Raw genomic sequence first — 18,025 nt, forward strand, 5'->3', positions numbered from 1 at the left:
AGCCACACAGTTCGATTGACAGCCGTTAATCGGATGAATCAGTGCGTTGCAACGAGGCTTGGGGACGGTTTGGAAGCAATCAAATGCCCCTGCCGCGTTGAAGCCTTCAAACGGGGCCGTAGGGCGCGGATAGAGCTGATGATTCTGCAGATGCCGAAGGAGGGTCCCGACGATCCACTGGTCACAGTCATAGCAGCATCTGTGATTCGTTGGAAGCTTTTCGGAGGGAAAGACGCTGTGTTCCGTGAAAGTCTTTATGGGTCGATAGAGGGCTTCGAGTATGTATTCGATGGAATTTTGGCGCGTCTTATCGATGGCTCCTGATTTGAACCAATTCCAGTCAGTCCGTGATAACATGCTCGATCATAGAATGGTATCAAGTGAGGTGTAGCATGGTCACTTTGGCGACACCAACTCGGCTCCGGTAGATGATAATGATCATTGAAGAGAAGGAAAAGTGAAGTGAAATAGAGGATACTAAGAGCTAATGAAGATGGGAAAAGTAAATGCTATAGAGGCTGTAATTCGTAAACTCATCATCAACTATAAAGATCTGTTCTATAGGTGAGAATTGATACTGTATGCAGATATCTTTAACATCTCTGTATAACAATGAGGATCTCTCTATTCAAAGTAGCCAGGGTACAACCAGTTCAGCTTCTCCTTGACCTCAGGGTTCCAGTGAGGCAGAGAAGTGCTGACGCCGAACTTGATGGATCCCTCGACGTGCTTGGCCTGGACGAGCTCGGAGTGCTTCTCCGCAGACAGTTCGTCCAAGACGGCGGTCACGAAACGCTTGGCGTTCTCAGCGTTGGCCTTCATGTTGCCCATCACCATCTCGACGGTGACGTCGGCGGTGGACTCATGCCAGCAGTCGTAGTCGGTGGACATGCAGATCATCTGGTAGGCGATTTCGGCCTCGCGGGCCAGCTTCGACTCGGGAAGGCAGGACATGTTGATCACGCTGCCACCCCACGAACGGTAGAGCTTGCTCTCGGCGCGAGTAGAGAATTGGGGTCCCTCTGCGCGATGGTTAGAAATTCGCACCCAAGGAGAATGACCTAACAAATAATCACAAGGAGAGTAACATACCCATACAGATCAGGGTGCCCCGGTCATGAAGAACGACTCCCTCACCCTCCAGAGTGTGACCGCAGGCCCGGACAATCTTCGCGACACCCTCGTCGAACGGGTCCCCGAAGGGAACGTGAGCAACAGCGCCTCCCTCGAAGAAAGTGAAGGGGCGGATGCCCTTGGTGCGGTCGATGACCTGGTCGGGGATCACGAAATCACGGGGCTTGATCTGCTCCTGCAGACTGCCGACGGCCGAGAAAGCAACAATGGTGCGGACTCCAATGGAGCGGAGGGCGGCGATGTTGGCACGGGCGGGCACCTCGTGGGGCGCGATCTGGTGGTGCGTGCCATGGCGACTCAGGAAGGCAACGGCGACGGTCTGGTTGTTGTGCGAGCACTGGTGGTGCAGGATCGTAATGGGGGAGGAGGGCTTGCCCCAGGGAGTCGTAATGTCCAACGAGGCGACCTGGGAGAAGCCAGGGAGCTCACGAAGACCAGTTCCGCCAATGACGGCGATGCGGACGGGGTCTGTATGGCGAAAAACGAGTCAACGTGGCTGCAATGGAGGCAGGATGTGTTTTTCTCCCGAAGGAAGGGTTTCAATCTTACCCTGATAAGTGGAGGGAAGAGCGGCCATTCTGCGAGCTAGTTGTTTTGCGGATTCGATCCTTCTAAAGGGTTTTGTGGTTTTAGTAGAGAGCGAGCGACGAAGAGAAGAGATCGCAAGCATACAATGGAGAGCAGAGAGGGACGAAGGAGAAAAACTGGAAATGGGATCTTTCTGGCTTCAAATCACGAAAACTCCGCGGCGGGGTCGAGGGGCTTATCGCCACGTGGTATCCCTTCAGGCATTCAGGCAGACAAGGCATGCAGGCAGCCAGACCGGCCATCGCCGATCCCCTTCCTTCCTTCCCTTCCCTTCTTCATCCTTGTCTTCCTTTCAACTTGTCGCTTATCAACGGCACTAATATATTGCTATTGTCCATCTATTTACAAATCCATCCTAATTCCTGCAAGGTGATTTAGACCAATTCAAGCTGGTCGCCATTCATAATGATGAGGCCCCTTTCTCACGGGCCCCGGATCTTCTCCTTCTACCCCGGGCCTGTCATATGAATGAGCCCCGAAGAAGTCCATCTGGCCTTCCATGAATTTCGTGGGGAGTGCCGTCCCACCGACATACTTGAGGTATTCCAAAGTTGCGGAGATCGACGGGATATACTGATCATAGACGGTTCCCTGGATCACGATCTCCTTGAGACTGGGGAAGTTCTTGTGCAACTCTTGCGCAATCTCGTCGACATTCTTCAGATTGGTGAGGCGCGTAGCGCCGGCCAGTGCCGGCTGCAGGAGATCAGCAATGGCCTCGGATCGGATGATACAGCCTGCGCGCCAAATTTGCAGGCATTTTCCCAGGTCGATATCCCAGCCTTCGTCCTGAGATGCGCGTGCAATCAATTCTAGGCCCTGGCAGAATGAGGCAAGGAAGGTGCAATAGACTGCGCGTCGCAGGGTCTCGATGAACGCTTTGCGATCTTGGATTCCCTCGACAACCCGAGGGCTCGGTAGCTGCAGCTTCTTCGCAGCCTCGACTCGTTCTGCGCGATTTCCACTGGCCACGCGCAAGAAATGGGCGGTGGCGAGAGAAGGAGCGGACACATGTCGGGCAGCCGACTCCATGATGGACCAGAAGGGCGTTCCCTCGGTATTATCGTCGTCCTGTACAACTTTGTCGAGAACTTCTTCCAGCACGTATCCGTCGGGTTTCTTGGTGTGCAGCATGTCCACCGCAATTTCGAGTAGGTAATTGTTTCGCAGTTCCCCTTCATGGTTCCACTTGGCGAAAATGTTCCCGATCTCGTCATATTTGAGTCCCAGTCCATAGTGAAGGATAGACCAGGCCTCCGCAAGGGTGGACAGCATTGCCCCCTCGATTCCATTGTGCATCATTTTCACGAAATGACCCGAGCCTGCAGGTCCGATTCGCGTGACACACGGATTGCTCGTCTTTGAATCCTTAGCTGCGTATCGTTCCAGCAATGGCATGACGAGCTCCAGCGCTTTCGCATCGCCTCCAGGCGACAAACTCGGTCCCCGGCGTGCCGCCTGGTATCCTCCCGACACTCCCATTCCAATCCAGTCCACTTTGAGATCCGCACATTCCTTCTGCCTCCTTTCTGTGCGCCGATAGTTCTCATTGCCGCCATCGAGGATGATATCTCCGGGATTCAGCGTGTCCTTGATTGCGCCCAAGACTTTATCCGCGGGGTCACCATGTGTAATCGAGAAGATGAACAGCTTGCGATCGTCTCCGCCGTCCAGGCTCTTCGTGAATTCGTCGATTTTATAGAACCCCGAGATCTTGCCCTTGTAGTCAACATCCTTTGCGCCCTCCATGACCTCATCCACATTCTTGTGATTAACGTCCCAAATGGACACGTCCAGACCGATCTCCGCGAATGCAAACGCCATCATGGAGCCCATGTTGCCAGCTCCGACGATGCCGATGCACTTGAAAGGTAATTTCTCACTCTGTGTCGACGGCATGATGCTGAATGACCAAAATCGTAGTTACTAGTTAGTTGTAGCTTCAACTTGCCGTTTTTGAATGCACTGTATATACCTCATACATCCCACGATGACTAAATCGAACCGCAAACCGGGTAAAGAATAAAATTACATCATGTCTACAGCATCAGAACCTCCAACTTACTCCGGAGTAGTCCAGAGGTAGCCTTAACATTCCGGTGGATCCTGCTCCCAATTGACTTCATCTCATCATTACATCATCCGCCCATCCCATAACTATAACACTCATTAACTTCACCCCCTTCCCTCACTGAAAGCCAACCAAAAAGACCTCTCCACGTACCTGGGAGAATTAAATTCAATCACATGAATCTCTGACCCTTCAGAAACAAAAAGAAAAGAAGAAGGATGTCCTCCCAACCCAACCGACCAACCCCCTTCTCCTACGCTACCTGCTCCATCACCGCGCCCTCCCTCCCCGCCAAACTCGCTGCCATCGCCAAAGCAGGCTTCACGGGCATCGAGCTCGCCTTTCCGGACCTCCTCGACTACGGCACCAAGGTCCTGGGTCACGCTGTCGCAGACAAGGACGAGGACGAGGACGAGTTAGTTGAGGTCGCCGAGAAGGTGCGCGAGCTGTGTCGCGAACATGGGCTCGAGGTGATGATGTTGCAGCCGTTTGCGAATTTTGAGGGATGGCCGAGAGGGTCGAGGGAGAGGGAGGATGCGTTTCGGAGAGCGAGGAGATGGATTGCGGTGATGGGGAAGTTGGAGACGAACATATTACAGGTGGGTTCTTTTTTTTTCGTGTGTCGCTTTTACTGGATGTTCTATATGGGATCGGTCAATTGGGGAGAGGGAGGAGTAGAGAATGTGATCTGAACTAACAGAGGTTCGATGAAGGTCGGATCGACCGATATACCCGCGGAAGAGCTCTCCCCGAGTCGCGAGAACATCATTGCCGATCTGCGCGAACTGTCGGATCTGCTCGCCGAGAAGGGGATGTGGGTCGCGTACGAGAACTGGTGCTGGTCGACACACGCACCGACATGGAAGGATGTCTGGGAGATTGTGTGCGACGTGAGGCGCCCGAACGTCGGGCTGTGTCTGGATTCGTTCCAGACGGCGGGCTCGGAATGGGGCGATCCGACGACGGAGTCCGGGCGCATGCAAGACAACCCCCTAGGATTGATGAATCAGCGGCTGGAGCAGTCGCTGGCGGAACTGTCGAGGGAGGTGCCGCCGGAGAAGATCTATTTGCTGCAGGTGTCGGATGCGTATAAGCCGACGAAGCCGCTGGAGACGGAAAGAGTGGATGGCATGTGGCCGCGCGCGCGATGGAGTCATGATTATCGACCCTTGCCGTACGACGGGGGATACTTGCCTATTGAGGCGGTGGCAAGAGCGGTGCTGAAGACAGGGTTTCAAGGGTGGTTCTCCATGGAGGTGTTTGATGGAGGGCCGGATGGTCGGGGGAAACAGTATGACCCGGAAGAGTATGCGGAGAAGGCGATGCGAAGTATGAAGGAGTTACTGGAGAATTCTGAGCGAACCTGTATAGATAATCATTGACTGTGGATACGGTGTAGGGAACTTGTAAAGATATATAGAATCTCAATTCAGATACAATTGTCAATTGCCATAACATTCATAAGCGAAGCTTTTTATATCGCCGAAGAGTCTGTCATACAAAACGCCTAATATGATGCAACATGAGACGAGCAAATGGAATACACACCAACAGTGGGGGAATATAATATAGACCAAAAAGACAAGGAAACAAAGAAGAACGTCAAATCAAATCTCGCAAGCCAGTAGGGTTAGCTTAGGCGTTGCTGGGGTAGGGGACGTTGTAGGTAGGGCAGAACTCCTCCTTGATCGAACGCAGGCTGACGAAGCGAGAAAGCAGGTTTCCACTGCCCGCCTTGTCGTTGGTACCCGAGGCACGCGCACCTCCGAAGGGCTGCTGTCCGACGACGGCGCCGGTGCTCTTGCAGTTGAGATAGAAGTTACCGGCGGTGTTGCGCAGAGCGTCGTCGGCCAGGTTGAGGACCTCGCGGTCGCGGGCAAAGACGGCTCCGGTCAGACCGTACTCACCGGTCTGGTCGACCTTCTCGCAAATCTTGGTGAAGTCGGCGTCGGTGGCATCCTCGTAGGTGTGGATGACGAGAACAGGGCCGAAGAGCTCACGGGACAGGAGAGGGTGGTCGGGGTTGGTGGTGCGGTAGATGGTAGGCTGAATGTACCAGCCCTTGGAGGAGTCGTAGGTGCCTCCAGCGATAAGCTCCAGCTCGGGGTCCTGCTTGGCCTCATCGATGACCTTGGCCAGCTTGTTGAACGAAGCCTCGTGGATGACGGGACCGCAGAAGTTGGTGAAGTCGGACGGCTCGCCGACCTTGAGCTTGTTGGCCTCGGCCGCGATATCCTCGAGGAACTCCTTGGCGATCGAGTTGGCCACGTACGCGCGGGAGGTGGCGCTGCACTTCTGGCCCTGGAACTCGAAGGCGCCGCGGATGGTCTGGACGACGGCGTTGCGAACGTCCGCCGACTTGTGAACGAGGTGGAAGTTCTTTCCGCCGGTCTCACCGACGATGCGAGGGTAGCTACGGTACTTGCCCTCGGCAACGCCGTTGGCAATCTGTCCGTAGAGACTGCGGAAAACACCGGTGCTACCGGTGAAGTGGAGAGCGGCAAACTCGGGGTGGTTGAGCACGGTGTTGGTGACTTCTTCAGCCTCTCCGGGAACGAACTGGATGACGTCCTTGGGCAGACCGGCCTCGAGGAGGATCTGGTGGACCAGCCAGTTGGAGGCGATAGCAGACGGCGAAGGCTTCCAGATGACCACGTTACCCATCAGAGCGGGAGCACCGGCCAGGTTACCACCGATGGCGGTGAAGTTGAAAGGACTGATGGCATAGACGAAACCCTCTAGAGGGCGATATTCCACGCGGCTATCCCGGTTAGCTTCGTTCGCATCAAGGGAATGAAGGCCACCACTTACTTCCAGACTCCCGGAGCATGGTGCACCGGCTGCTGGGCATACAGCTCCTCAGCGTACTTGACGCCGAAGCGGAAGAAGTCGCACAGCTCGGCGGCCGAGTCAATCTCAGCCTGCCAGGCATTCTTGCCCTGACCATGCATGGTCAGAGCCATGATGTCGTATCGGTACTTGGTCGCGATCAGGTCGGCCGCCTTGAGGAAGACGCTGGCACGGTCAGCGAAAGAGGTGGCGGCCCACGACTTGCGAGCCTTCAGAGCGGCATCGATCGCGGCCTGAACATCGGCGGTGGAGGCATGGGAGTAAGTGGCCAGAGGTGCATGGGTGGAGGGGCTGGCCTGAGTGAAGGACTGAGAGGCGTTGATCTATTGGGAACCCTTTGGTTAGAAACACTTTTCCCTAGGAAAGATTCGCCATAAGTGTCAGTTAACGCACCTCCTTTCCCGCAATCACCAGAGGAACGTTGAGGGGAGAGTTCTGCTTGTGCTTGGCCAGAGCTTCTTCCAGGCCCTTGCGATCGGGCGATCCGGGGGCGTAGTGTTTCTACATCATCAAATTAGCTCCGTTCCGACGCAATTCGACCGACTCGCACAAAGACAACCTACGTTGGGCTCGTTGTCAATTCGAGGGACCTTGAAGGTGGCGTAGGAGCCCATGGCGCGAACGCCGGAGCGAGCGAGGCTGGCCTTCGCCAATGGCAGGCCCCGAGCACGAAGGAAGAGAGAGGATTGCATTGTGAGATCAAGACTTCTCTCTGGAGGGATGATGAGTAGAAGGCGAGGTGCGGCGGAGAGAAGAGGAGAAGAAAGAGAAACGCGGGGAAGCTGGACTTTAAGAGCAGGGGTTAGTCAGCACGCAGCTGGAAGTTCTCTTCTACTCCGTAAGATACGTGCAGGTAATAGTAATAATACCTAATAAAATAATTATAATGTTAATCCATGGCGGGAATCTTCTCCCCGGTGCAGAGACTCCAGTAGATCCGGCTGGCCTGCCGGGTGGGACGCGACCGGCCCGGCAGCGTACGGCGTATCTTCTCCTCACTTTACTCTCTTCCGGTCGACAGGAGACTGCCACTGTTCATATTACATTATGCAATGCTGCTATCGAATTCATCTTGTATTCTGGTCGGGGTTGACTACTTCGGAAGACTTTGAAATCCGTACCTCCATATTCTGGGCGTCTTCTAGACATCTTGACTTCGACACGATTCATGAGTGAAGAACAAACTTCAAAAAAAAAAAAAAAAAAAAAAAGTGTCTCCGCTTCCCCGCACCGGTCGCAATGACGTCATCTCACTTGGGGACAGTCGATACTCTGTGGAGAGTATAAACTATAGACTCTGTACTGTGTGCGTTGTCTCCGTGTTGAAGTGTCCAATACGCAGTTTTAGCTTTCCTGTTGATCGATCGACTTTTATTGGTATTCTATCCTCTAAATAAATTCTCTATTCTAGGCAATCCACCACCAGACTCGCTCCAGCCAATTCCGCGGCTGCCGCTCAAAGTCATCCTCGCACAGTCGATCGATCTCCTCTTTGCCCGTGAAGAGGTCAATCTTCGATGCCTTGGTCATCCATGGAGTGCGATACCAGATCTTATGACCCACGTACAACGCCACGAATATCGCGATCACCAGATACGACACCAGGAAGTCCGCCGCGGTGAACTGTCCGGGGAAGAAGACGGCGTACCCATTGGTCAAGGTCAACACGCTCACAACCAAAATGATGAAATAGGAGCCCCACGGCTGCAGCCTAGTCCGGAAAGGCAGCGTGTCCAGCAGATTATGGGCAATGAGGGCCTTGCGAAATCGCTGTACCACGGTCAATACATGCTCGAGAATCTAGCAGATCGGAAGGAAAGGAATCGGAAACCCACCAAATACGCAATCGCGATCAATACCCAGTTGATGAATCCGCCTACCGTGGTGATGTTGGTGAACCAATAGAACACGTTCGCTCCTGAACTGGAGAGATTCAGATAAGAAAGCAATCCGATGGCCCAGGTGCTGATGACGGCCACGTATGGAACGCCATTTTGGTTGCATCGCGCAAAGACCTTTGGTGCGTGCCCGCCGCAGGCCAGCGAGTATAACGTTCGCGATCCGGCAAACAACCAGGCATTACCGGAGGACCATGCAGAAACCAGAATAGCGGCGTTGACCACATGGTTCAAACCGGCAATACCTGCGTTCTGAATTCCGATCACAAATGGACTGGCCCCGGCACCAGATCCCCCGTTGGCGACTCCCGAGAGAAGACCCGGGTCGTTGTATGCCACGGTGACTCCTATCACCAAGCTCCCCAAGATATAGAACGTGAATACACGATAAATAAACCGCTTGGTAGCCTTGGGGATATTCCGTCGCGGCGCTTCGACTTCACCAGCTGCGGTGGTGATGAGCTCGGGTGAGAAAATGAATGAGAAGCCCGACTTGATAAGAGCCGTCCAGAACCCGAGGAAGCGCCCGGTGTTCCCGGGGACCAGATAGGGGTTGAATGCTCCCGGGTTCTGCCAATATCGAAAGCCTAACCGGTCGTGCTTGGGACCCCCTCCGAAGAACAATACGACGCCCAGGATGATCAGGCCGATGATGGCAATGATCTTGAGGGTGGCAAACCAAAATTCGGCCTCACCGTACCATGAGACAGCGACGATATTAAGCACCAGGATCACTAGGAAATTATCGGGTCAGGCACTGCAACTGGTAGATTTGGCAGGTTCTGCAGCATATACCAACTAGCACGATCGTGATCCAGACTCCAACATTGACGGACGTCGTCCAATATTCGATAATCAGGCCGGCAGCCGTCACTTCTGTTGCCAGCAGCATGGCAAAGGAGTACCTAACAACAAACAGGTAAGTTCTCTGGCATGGCCGGTTCTGGGTCCTTGATGGAATCTTACCAGTAATTGTATCCTGAAACTTGGTCAATACAACTAATTCACAACGATCCAAAGACCTGGATTGCCAAACTCACCCGCAGCAAAACCAATACTAGGCTCCGTGAAGCGACCTATCAGGTATGGGACGGAGATGCCCTTCACGGGTAAATAGGTGGTCATTTCACCCAGAACATTCATGACCAGCCAGACAATCAGCGCCATGACGGCATAACTCATGAATAGCGGCGCTAGTTGCACGTTAGCTAGATTCGTTTCACCCGCATGTTGACCGTCGAGTCCCCTCACCAGGTCCAACCAGAGAAAGGGTTGATCCAGCTCCAACAAAAAGACCGGTTCCGATGCAACCGCCCATGGCAATCAACTGCAGCTGTCTTGATGACAGACCACGTTGGGTCTCCGTATTAACGTCATTCTGCGTCCCCAGCTCTATGGGCTTGGTATCCCCATAGTCGTAGGTCTCTGACACCTGGGGTGCAGGCTTGGCCTCCTCAAGGGCTTTTGGCGAGACACTCATCCTCAGGTAGAAAAATAATAATAATCCAATGCTCCGTATACATTATTCCATGAGAATTGAGCCGGAGCAATGCATATAAAGCCATGCTACACTATCCAGTAGACATGTACATACGGGGTAGATACTAGATAGTAGAGAGATAACTAGATATGGAGCTTATCGTTCCAGAGCGCAAGATAAGGTTTACGTATTTAGTCTACGGAGTCGAGATTCAGGAACGAGAAGGATGCAAGGAAACCCCAGATGACATGGGCGCAAAGCTTATCGTTCAAACACGCCATAGTTTGCTCGGGGAGGTCAGCCGTCTGGAAACGGAAGTAGGGCTTAAGATATCGGCATCCTGCCGACGGATTGAAGATGTTCGGCATTCCCAAGATCTATGGGGTAAAATGGAACATACTACTCTACCACGTGTCGGCTGTCTTCTTCTCCATAGTTTGATCGAGCGAAGCTGGGGATTTCTCCGCATTTATAGATCTAGAAGGTTAGATTTTAAAATGTATCCCATAGTCACCGCTGGGCTTTGAGTTAGAACGATGGAAAGTTACCATGACTAACGAAAACAGCCGGAGTTAACTAGGGTTAGGTTTGATAGGGCTAAGGTTAGATAAGTACTCTTATCAGTTATGACCGTCAGGGGGTACCTAATGACAATAGCGTCAACCTTGTCTTGAATTGAGTGATTGAGATGAAGGCTGACGATTGGGGTTTAGACAACCCGCCAGAGGGACACAGGATGCGGTGCCTGACAATCCAGGCAAGCAAGACTCAGAGTCGGGCCGAGACCAGCCAGGGATCCCGTGACCCCGGGCGCAGGATCTGATAAGGGAACGATAAGCCCTCTTTGACCGGCCCGGTTGACGCAGGGATCCGCCCGGGGTGGGGCCTCTCACCGGCCCGTACTGCCGGCCTCTTTTACTCTGGAATTTTCATTTCTACGGAGTATGCAGCAGCCAGCTAGACGACAAGTATTACGGAGTAGTATATACTCCGGGCAGGCCCTGCGACCGGCACCAGAATGAGTCTACCGGCTCGAGACTCCCCCATACTGTGCGCAGGCCACAGGGCGTAACGCCGCAGATTCCCCCGTCCTTGCTGATCGTCCCAGGGAAGAGAGAGCTTGGCTCCAAGATCCCCGGGTAGCACAGTAGCGGCCGATCGCGTGCAGAGCAACCAAATAAGCATCGAACACCCGTCCATACGCGTAGACAGTAGACACTCGGCCCTCGACGCTCGTACAGAAGTATGCAGAATGATGTAGGTATCACGGCATGCTGCCAGGTGACACTGGTAATTAATGTCTGAGTATGGGAACCAATGTCATCGTTACCAAATGAAACCAAACCGCCAAGTCAGGTGGAAAGCAAGAGGCAAAGCATTAGTCAGGGCCAACCTGGAACTTGCCGCCAGCCGGCTCGAGAGCGGTTTCCACCGGCTACCTTTACCGTACCCTCATAACTAACGAGTAGACTATTGATCACCGCAGAAGAATTATCATGGCCGCTATTATTATTATTATTTTCTCGGTGTGGATGTTCCCCTCCATGCTATCTTCTCCTGATCGTTCTTCCGGTCAACTCCATCTACTTAACCACCCGCAGTCTTTCTCTTCTTCCCTCGCTTTCTTCTCGCCATAGTTCCATCCCACCTTATCTCTCTATCTCTCTATCTCTTAGGAACACAATCACACTTCCTCCTTCCTCCCACAATGAAAGCACCCCACCGTTCCATGCGGACGCTATCGAGCCTCCCCGCATCCTACGCGAATGTGAGATACGTGAGCCGTACCAGCAACGCGAAGTCCTCGCTGGCAGCTGCCACCGGCGCCACCAACAATGTGTGGCAACAACTCCCCCCAAAGACGGGCTCTGCCTCCCCGCTGGCTAAGTTGCCGCTGTCATCCGTTCTGCGATCGCTCATGATTCTATCGGTCTCGTCCTCCAAGCTTCTATTGAAGCCTTGCATCTATACTCTCTCCATGCTGGCCCACCCCAAGACTGCCGCGTTGGACGTCGCCAAAAACCCTTTCCTCAACCTCCTGGTCAAGCACACCATCTACAAGCAGTTCAACGCCGGTGAGAACAAGCTGGAAGTCCAGCGATCTATCGAGGATATCAAACAGCTGGGATATCGTGGTGTCTTGCTGGGTTATGCTCGTGAAGTGCTCGTGGGCGAGAGCGACGCCGATCCCCTGGATGAGAAGGCCGCGCGCGAGGAAATTCAGATGTGGCTGGACGGAACTCTCCAGACGGTTGACATGGCCCAGGAGGGTGATTTCGTTGCCCTGAAGTTCACCGGTATGGGTATTCAGGCGCTCCAGCTCCTGCAGCAGCAGGCCATGCCTTCATCCTACATGGATGCTTCTATCCAAAAGGTTTGCGACTTGGCAATCTCGCGCAACGTCCGACTGCTCGTCGACGCCGAGGAGCAGGCCGTGCAGCCCGGAATTGAGGAATGGACGATGAAGTACCAGAAGTACTGCAACTCGCAGACCCCCGGCCGTGCCATCTTCTACAACACCTACCAGGCCTATCTGTGCTCTACCCCGACCACTCTCGCCAGACACTTGGAAACTGCCCGTCAGGAGGGATACACCCTCGGCGTCAAGCTCGTCCGAGGCGCGTACCTCAAGACCGAGCCTCGTCACTTGATCTGGGCTACCAAGGAAGAGACCGATGACTGCTACGACGGCGTCGTCGAGGCTCTTCTGACTCGTCGCTACAACTCCATGCTGCAGTCTGCGTCGAAGGAGCACCGGTCCGAGCTGCCCTCCGTCAACGTCATCGTCGCCACCCACAACCGGGATTCCGTGCGCAAGGCCCATGCCGTCCGCATGCAGCAGGCCATCCAGGGTGACAACCGGGGCGTTGACCTCTCGTACGCTCAGCTTCAGGGAATGGCCGACGAGGTCAGCTGCGAGCTCCTGCAGGGCTTCCAGGGCCCCGAGTCCAACCAGCCTTCTTCGTTTGAAACCCCCAACGTGTACAAGCTTCTGACTTGGGGATCGGTCAAGGAGTGCATGGGTTTTTTGCTGCGACGCGCGGTTGAGAACACCGAGGCCGTCGGCCGCACCAAGCAGTCCCAGGAAGCGATGTTCGGAGAACTTAAGCGACGAGTATTTGGTTCCAAGAACTAAGGTCGTTTTCTCGATGGTTCTTTCGTTCACCTTCCTTCCCCGGACATGACTCACGCACTTGCATATATATGTCTTTTCTTTCCGCTTGATTCCCTCGATGTCTTGTTGTTGGCGATATTTGCATCTAGACGGCGTTTACCAATAGTTGATTGTTGCTTGATACTGATCATTGGATCAAAAATGCTTATTCTTCATTTTTCTCATACTTTTCCTGAACCACTGTAGTCCATGCGGGGAACCACGTAGTTTTTTCTAATTTCCAACTCTTATCGCTTCCTCCACCCCACAATTTCCCACAACCACAAGTTCACAGCGTTCCAGTCAGCTCACGCGACGTCAATTGGCATCTCAGTCACATTTTCAGTGTGCGATTTTTCGGAACAGGATTCCTCGGCCTCGGGCGTAAGCTTGCCCGTAATTGACTTGCTGACCCTCCGATATCGCCGCTTTCGAGCAGCACTGCTAAGGGAACGGCGTGCTTATATCCTTTTATCGTCGCCTAAACTTCATCTTACTCTTGTTCAAATACTCCAGGTGCATACATCCCCAAGCAAACGAAGAGGAAGCCCACGAAAAATTATACCTAATCTCAAAATGCATCTCCTGTCCGAACCCAATGTCGCCCAGCTGCTACGGCGATTGACCCAGGAACAATGCCACGACTTTCTCGACGCTCTGTCCGAGGCACTTGTCACAGTATCATCCCAGGCCCGGTCAGCAGGGTCAGAGAAGACGATTCATCAACCCCTACGCACTACTATCACCACCAAGGATAATAATCTGTCGCTCTTCATGCCGGTTTCGAACACCATCAACACGGGGTTCAAAGTAGTGACCGCTTCTCAGGCGAATGGGATCATTGGCGTTATTAATATCTTCTCCCCGGAAGGCAAATTGCTCGGCTTGCTCAGCGCCGCGGAGATCACTGCATTCCGCACGGCGCTTGCGATCATGACATTGTTCATCCGCTGTACCTCTTTGAAGAAAGATAATGTAGTGATCTTTGGCTCCGGTAGACAAGCTGAGTGGCATGCGCGTCTAGCCCTGATCCTGGTCCCGAGCCAGATCCGACGGATCGTGTTCATCAACCGCGGCCGCAAGAGGCTCGACGAGATGAGCGACATGATCTCCGAATTGCAATCGGCCCATCCGGACGTTGCTATCTCTACGCTAGCTAAGGAAGATACTCCGGACTACACGGAGCGATTGCAGACGGAACTGGCGGCAAGCGACGTGATTTTCAGCTGTACTCCTGCGACCGAACCTAACTTCCCACACTCCTATCTCCTCCCGTTCAAAACCCGGTTTATCTCGTTGATTGGTTCCTACAAGCCTCATATGCAAGAGATCGACACGGAGACCGTCCTGTCCGGCGGAGGGAAGGTGTATGTGGATTCTAAAGAGGCCTGTTTGGAGGAGTCCGGAGAACTCATCCGGGCGCGAATCCAAGAAAGCCAACTAGTCGAGCTGGGCGACCTCTATGAGCAACAGGGGAAGTCAGAGCCTGTTGTCATTCCTGATGGATGCAATGTGGTCTTCAAATGCGTGGGAATGGGGATTATGGATTTGATCATCGGCAAGAAGTTATTGGACGTTGGCAAGGAACGGGGGCTGGGGATGGAAGTCGATGGATTCTAGACGTTTGTTTCCTTATTCCGTAAATAGACCAGGCGAGAAGTATATGCTTAGTATGAGACCCATGGAATATTCTCGGTCAAAATTGATCGATAGTCATAGTAAAAAAAAAAAAAAAAAAAGTGAGATCGAATACGCAGACGTAGCGGCGGTGCTTGTCGAAGCGAACCAGACTTAATCTCCGCAGCTCCAGCGGAACGTTCCTTTTTCTCTTTTCCCGCTCTCTCCGTCCCTCCGTCCCTCTCGCTTTCTCCTCTGCAGTCTAAGATAAAACTAGCCCCGGCAACCATTCACCCTCCCTCGGTCCGGTGACTACTCTGAGCTTTCCGTCGCCCTCCTACAATGCTCCTGTTCCTTCGTCGTCCTCCTTGATCACGACCGCGATGGACGATGCGCCAACAACCCCGGCTGGTCTCGGCCAGCAGAAACGACCCCGCGTTGCGGAGGAAAACCGCAAGCGTGCTGTTCGAGCGTATGTTCCCCCTCCCCCCCACGTGGCTCCCACGATTCGCTCCTAGATCTTTTATCGCTGGAGATCTAGTCCGAGGAATAAGCTGACGGCTGCAGATGTGACGGGTGTCGTCGCGTGAAGGAGAAATGCGAGGGAGGCGTGCCCTGTCGGCGATGTCTGCGCTACCGTCGGCAGTGCGTCTTCACACACCCCGACCATGCGGAGAAGGTCGCACGATCCTCCTCGATATCGTATGATCCCCCATGTGTTCATCGTCTTAAGTCTATTTTTATGATGCTCCTATTCGCTTGTAAAGTGCTAAGTGCTGACCGCTGGCCTGGCGCAGTCTTCTGGAACGAACGGCAGGGGTTAGTCGGAATAACCTGGCGGACTCGGAACGGATCCGGTATATGGAGCAAATCCTACAACATTATATCCCAAACATTTCGTTTGACCTGCAGTCGCTTCGAAAGACGGCCGAAGAGCTGAAGCACAGACATCGGGGGTCCGACTCGGACGGAGGTCCCTCTATTCGCCTGGACGAGGAGGATTTCGAGGACCTAGCGATTGACGATGAAGATTTTACGATTAAAGCTCTCCCGGATAATACGACTCGTATGTCACACCTTTTTGCGCTGGCTGGATCTTTCCGGGCCTTTCATGGCATGGGATTGCGGACTAATCGGACTCCGTCGCAGAGTACTCCGGGGAGTTTTCTTACTTGAATTTCTCCATGAAGATTCGACAGAAAATTGATGAATGGATGAAGACAGCAGCCCCAGAGGTAATTCCTCCGATCTCATGGTTTGCCCTTTGTGCTGATGATAGCCCCAGGCCACTACCGAAACAGAGCTATTCGAGGAGCGATGGCGAGCGACGCAGCTTCAGTCGGGCTCGTCGCTTGTGTCCGCATCCATCACTTGTCTTCCGCCACGCTTTGTGGCCGATTTTCTTGTTCAGATATTTTTCAAATATGCGCAGACCAATAATTTTTACGTCGAGGAAGACTGGCTGCGAGACAAGCTAAACATATGCTATACCAACCCATCAAGCCTTTCCTCGAACGACGCGGGCTCCGTGTGCTCTCTACTGATGGTCCTCGCCGTCGGAACACAGTTTGCGCATATGGAGTCGGCTACTCCGGTCAATCGTGTATCGTCCGACATGGCGATAATGGAAGACCATCACTTTTCGGAAGATGAAGTTGGTCTGACATTCTATCAGTTCGCGTCTAAACTACTCCCAGATATTATTGCCACTGCTTCGATACGGAGCGTACAGGCGTGCCTGCTTATTGGAACGTATCTGCTGCCGCTCGATACCTCGGGACTTTGTTACACCTATTTTGGACTGGCTCTCAAAATGGCCATCCAAAACGGTATGCACCGGAAATATCTGGGAGAGGGCGTTTCTCCTCGGATGATCGAAGTACGCAATCGAGTTTTCTGGACCGCATATACGATCGAGAAGTGAGTCTCCCGCGCAGTTCCATCTCCAATAATTAGAAGGGCATGTGCTGACATTGTTCTAGGCGAGTTAGCATTCTCCACGGGAGACCAGTCTCTTTGTCGGACTCCGACGTGGATGCCGCCATGCCTGTCGATTTTCCGGCTTTGAAGTCCCCCGGACAGGTCTCCAACCATACCAACATGATAACCTTGATTACGTTGACTCTTAAACTGGGAGAAGTGGCAAATGAAATGTGAGTCAACGACTACGCCAGTTGACCAATAGACACAGTTGTTAATAAACGAATAGCTCCATATTGCGGAAATCTAGCAAAGGTCAACAGCAAGACTGCCTCGAGAGAATGTTGGCTATAAGAAAGAACCTAGTCGACTGGTGGTCTTCATTGCCCGAAGAGACCGATTGCCGGGATCTCAACCCGTCTGGCCCCTTGTTCCGCCCAAATCTGCATTTGAAGCTGGATTACTGTTTGACCAGAATCTTCCTCGGACGCCCATTCTTATTCAGCAGCTTGAGGGGTGTCAACCTAAGCACGTTGCTTGGACCAAACTACAAACTGCCTTCAGGTGTCGCCAAAAACCGTACTATCCTGGTCACCGATTGCGTGGATGCGGCTCTGGAGATTATCGACCTCTGCCGTCTCCTCCGTGACGAGAGTGGTCTCGCTCGCGCGTCGTTCACCGAGTTCAGCTCATGTCGTGCTGCGCTTCTTGTGATCCTGGCGCAGAGTTTAACCAAGCGCACTGAGCGACTTCGGGAGGCGCTTGAGAAGGGCATGGCGTTGATCAAGATCATGTCGATGGGGGTTGGTTCCGCACGGTCTGCTGTCAGCGTGATCGAGGCTCTCGAAAGAGCTATTCGTCGCCTAGAAGAGTGGAGCGAACGACAAGCTCCCGGGAGCGCTGGGGCTGCCGAGTCTGCATACGACCGCTTTAAGAACTGGGAAATGCTATGGAAGACGGGTCCTATATCACCCGAAACGGTGCCATATCAAGAGCCGTTCCCTCCCGGAAGAGGTGGTCTGCCACACGTGCCCGTGACGCCAATGACGGGCACCTCTGGTGGGAATGATCCGATGGAAGGAGATGTGGCAAATACGGACATCACCGGCTCATCGGGCTTCACATCTCACCCTACGTTATCTGAAATGCCGCCGTTCGGGTTCGATCATTTTGTCTCGAACCTCCCGCAGGAATTGGGGGAATTCAATGCGATCCCCTGTTTTGAGACCGATGTGCAGCAGGGGCTTGCCGGTGATATGAAGAATTCTGATACGAGATGGATGCAATTCATGAATGATTGATTAATTGGCTTT

The 18,025-nt window shown here is 53.3% G+C and overlaps 8 protein-coding genes across 8 annotated transcripts; 4 read left to right on the forward strand and 4 right to left on the reverse strand.

Moving 5' to 3' along the window:
- Positions 1–624: 624 nt before the first annotated feature.
- Positions 625–1,711, reverse strand: KD926_004008 (S-methyl-5-thioadenosine phosphorylase; the record flags this gene model as incomplete). The annotated part of the gene is made up of 3 exons (XM_053104280.1): positions 625–1,022; positions 1,093–1,602; positions 1,684–1,711. The coding sequence occupies 3 exons, from the start codon at positions 1,709–1,711 to the stop codon at positions 625–627; spliced, it is 936 nt and encodes a 311-aa protein (XP_052961151.1).
- Positions 1,712–2,106: 395 nt separating this feature from the next.
- Positions 2,107–3,621, reverse strand: KD926_004009 (6-phosphogluconate dehydrogenase, decarboxylating; the record flags this gene model as incomplete). Its single annotated transcript, XM_053104390.1, has 1 exon — positions 2,107–3,621. One exon carries the CDS (start codon positions 3,619–3,621, stop codon positions 2,107–2,109), a length of 1,515 nt encoding a protein of 504 aa, XP_052961152.1.
- Positions 3,622–4,011: 390 nt separating this feature from the next.
- Positions 4,012–5,175, forward strand: KD926_004010 (sugar phosphate isomerase/epimerase family protein; the record flags this gene model as incomplete). The annotated part of the gene is made up of 2 exons (XM_053104500.1): positions 4,012–4,392; positions 4,507–5,175. 2 exons carry the CDS (start codon positions 4,012–4,014, stop codon positions 5,173–5,175), a joined length of 1,050 nt encoding a protein of 349 aa, XP_052961153.1.
- Positions 5,176–5,428: 253 nt separating this feature from the next.
- Positions 5,429–7,335, reverse strand: prnC (delta-1-pyrroline-5-carboxylate dehydrogenase prnC; the record flags this gene model as incomplete). Its single annotated transcript, XM_053104609.1, has 4 exons — positions 5,429–6,554; positions 6,605–6,966; positions 7,037–7,144; positions 7,207–7,335. 4 exons carry the CDS (start codon positions 7,333–7,335, stop codon positions 5,429–5,431), a joined length of 1,725 nt encoding a protein of 574 aa, XP_052961154.1.
- A 715-nt stretch (positions 7,336–8,050) lies between these two features.
- On the reverse strand, positions 8,051–10,021 carry KD926_004012 (uncharacterized protein; the record flags this gene model as incomplete). The annotated part of the gene is made up of 6 exons (XM_053104719.1): positions 8,051–8,413; positions 8,479–9,275; positions 9,337–9,446; positions 9,508–9,520; positions 9,582–9,734; positions 9,793–10,021. The coding sequence occupies 6 exons, from the start codon at positions 10,019–10,021 to the stop codon at positions 8,051–8,053; spliced, it is 1,665 nt and encodes a 554-aa protein (XP_052961155.1).
- A 1,708-nt stretch (positions 10,022–11,729) lies between these two features.
- Positions 11,730–13,157, forward strand: KD926_004013 (proline dehydrogenase family protein; the record flags this gene model as incomplete). The annotated part of the gene is made up of 1 exon (XM_053104830.1): positions 11,730–13,157. One exon carries the CDS (start codon positions 11,730–11,732, stop codon positions 13,155–13,157), a length of 1,428 nt encoding a protein of 475 aa, XP_052961156.1.
- Positions 13,158–13,751: 594 nt separating this feature from the next.
- KD926_004014 (putative proline utilization protein PrnX) lies at positions 13,752–14,795 on the forward strand (the record flags this gene model as incomplete). Its single annotated transcript, XM_053104941.1, has 1 exon — positions 13,752–14,795. One exon carries the CDS (start codon positions 13,752–13,754, stop codon positions 14,793–14,795), a length of 1,044 nt encoding a protein of 347 aa, XP_052961157.1.
- Positions 14,796–15,175: 380 nt separating this feature from the next.
- Positions 15,176–18,013, forward strand: KD926_004015 (Zn(II)2Cys6 transcription factor; the record flags this gene model as incomplete). Its single annotated transcript, XM_053105048.1, has 7 exons — positions 15,176–15,264; positions 15,360–15,494; positions 15,590–15,858; positions 15,942–16,027; positions 16,078–16,712; positions 16,775–16,945; positions 17,002–18,013. 7 exons carry the CDS (start codon positions 15,176–15,178, stop codon positions 18,011–18,013), a joined length of 2,397 nt encoding a protein of 798 aa, XP_052961158.1.
- Between the last annotated feature and the right edge of the window lie 12 nt (positions 18,014–18,025).

This window comes from Aspergillus affinis (assembly GCF_023601865.1).
Source record: "Aspergillus affinis strain CMG 70 chromosome Unknown NODE_1_length_919884_cov_86_970707, whole genome shotgun sequence".
Lineage (NCBI taxonomy): Eukaryota > Fungi > Ascomycota > Eurotiomycetes > Eurotiales > Aspergillaceae > Aspergillus > Aspergillus affinis.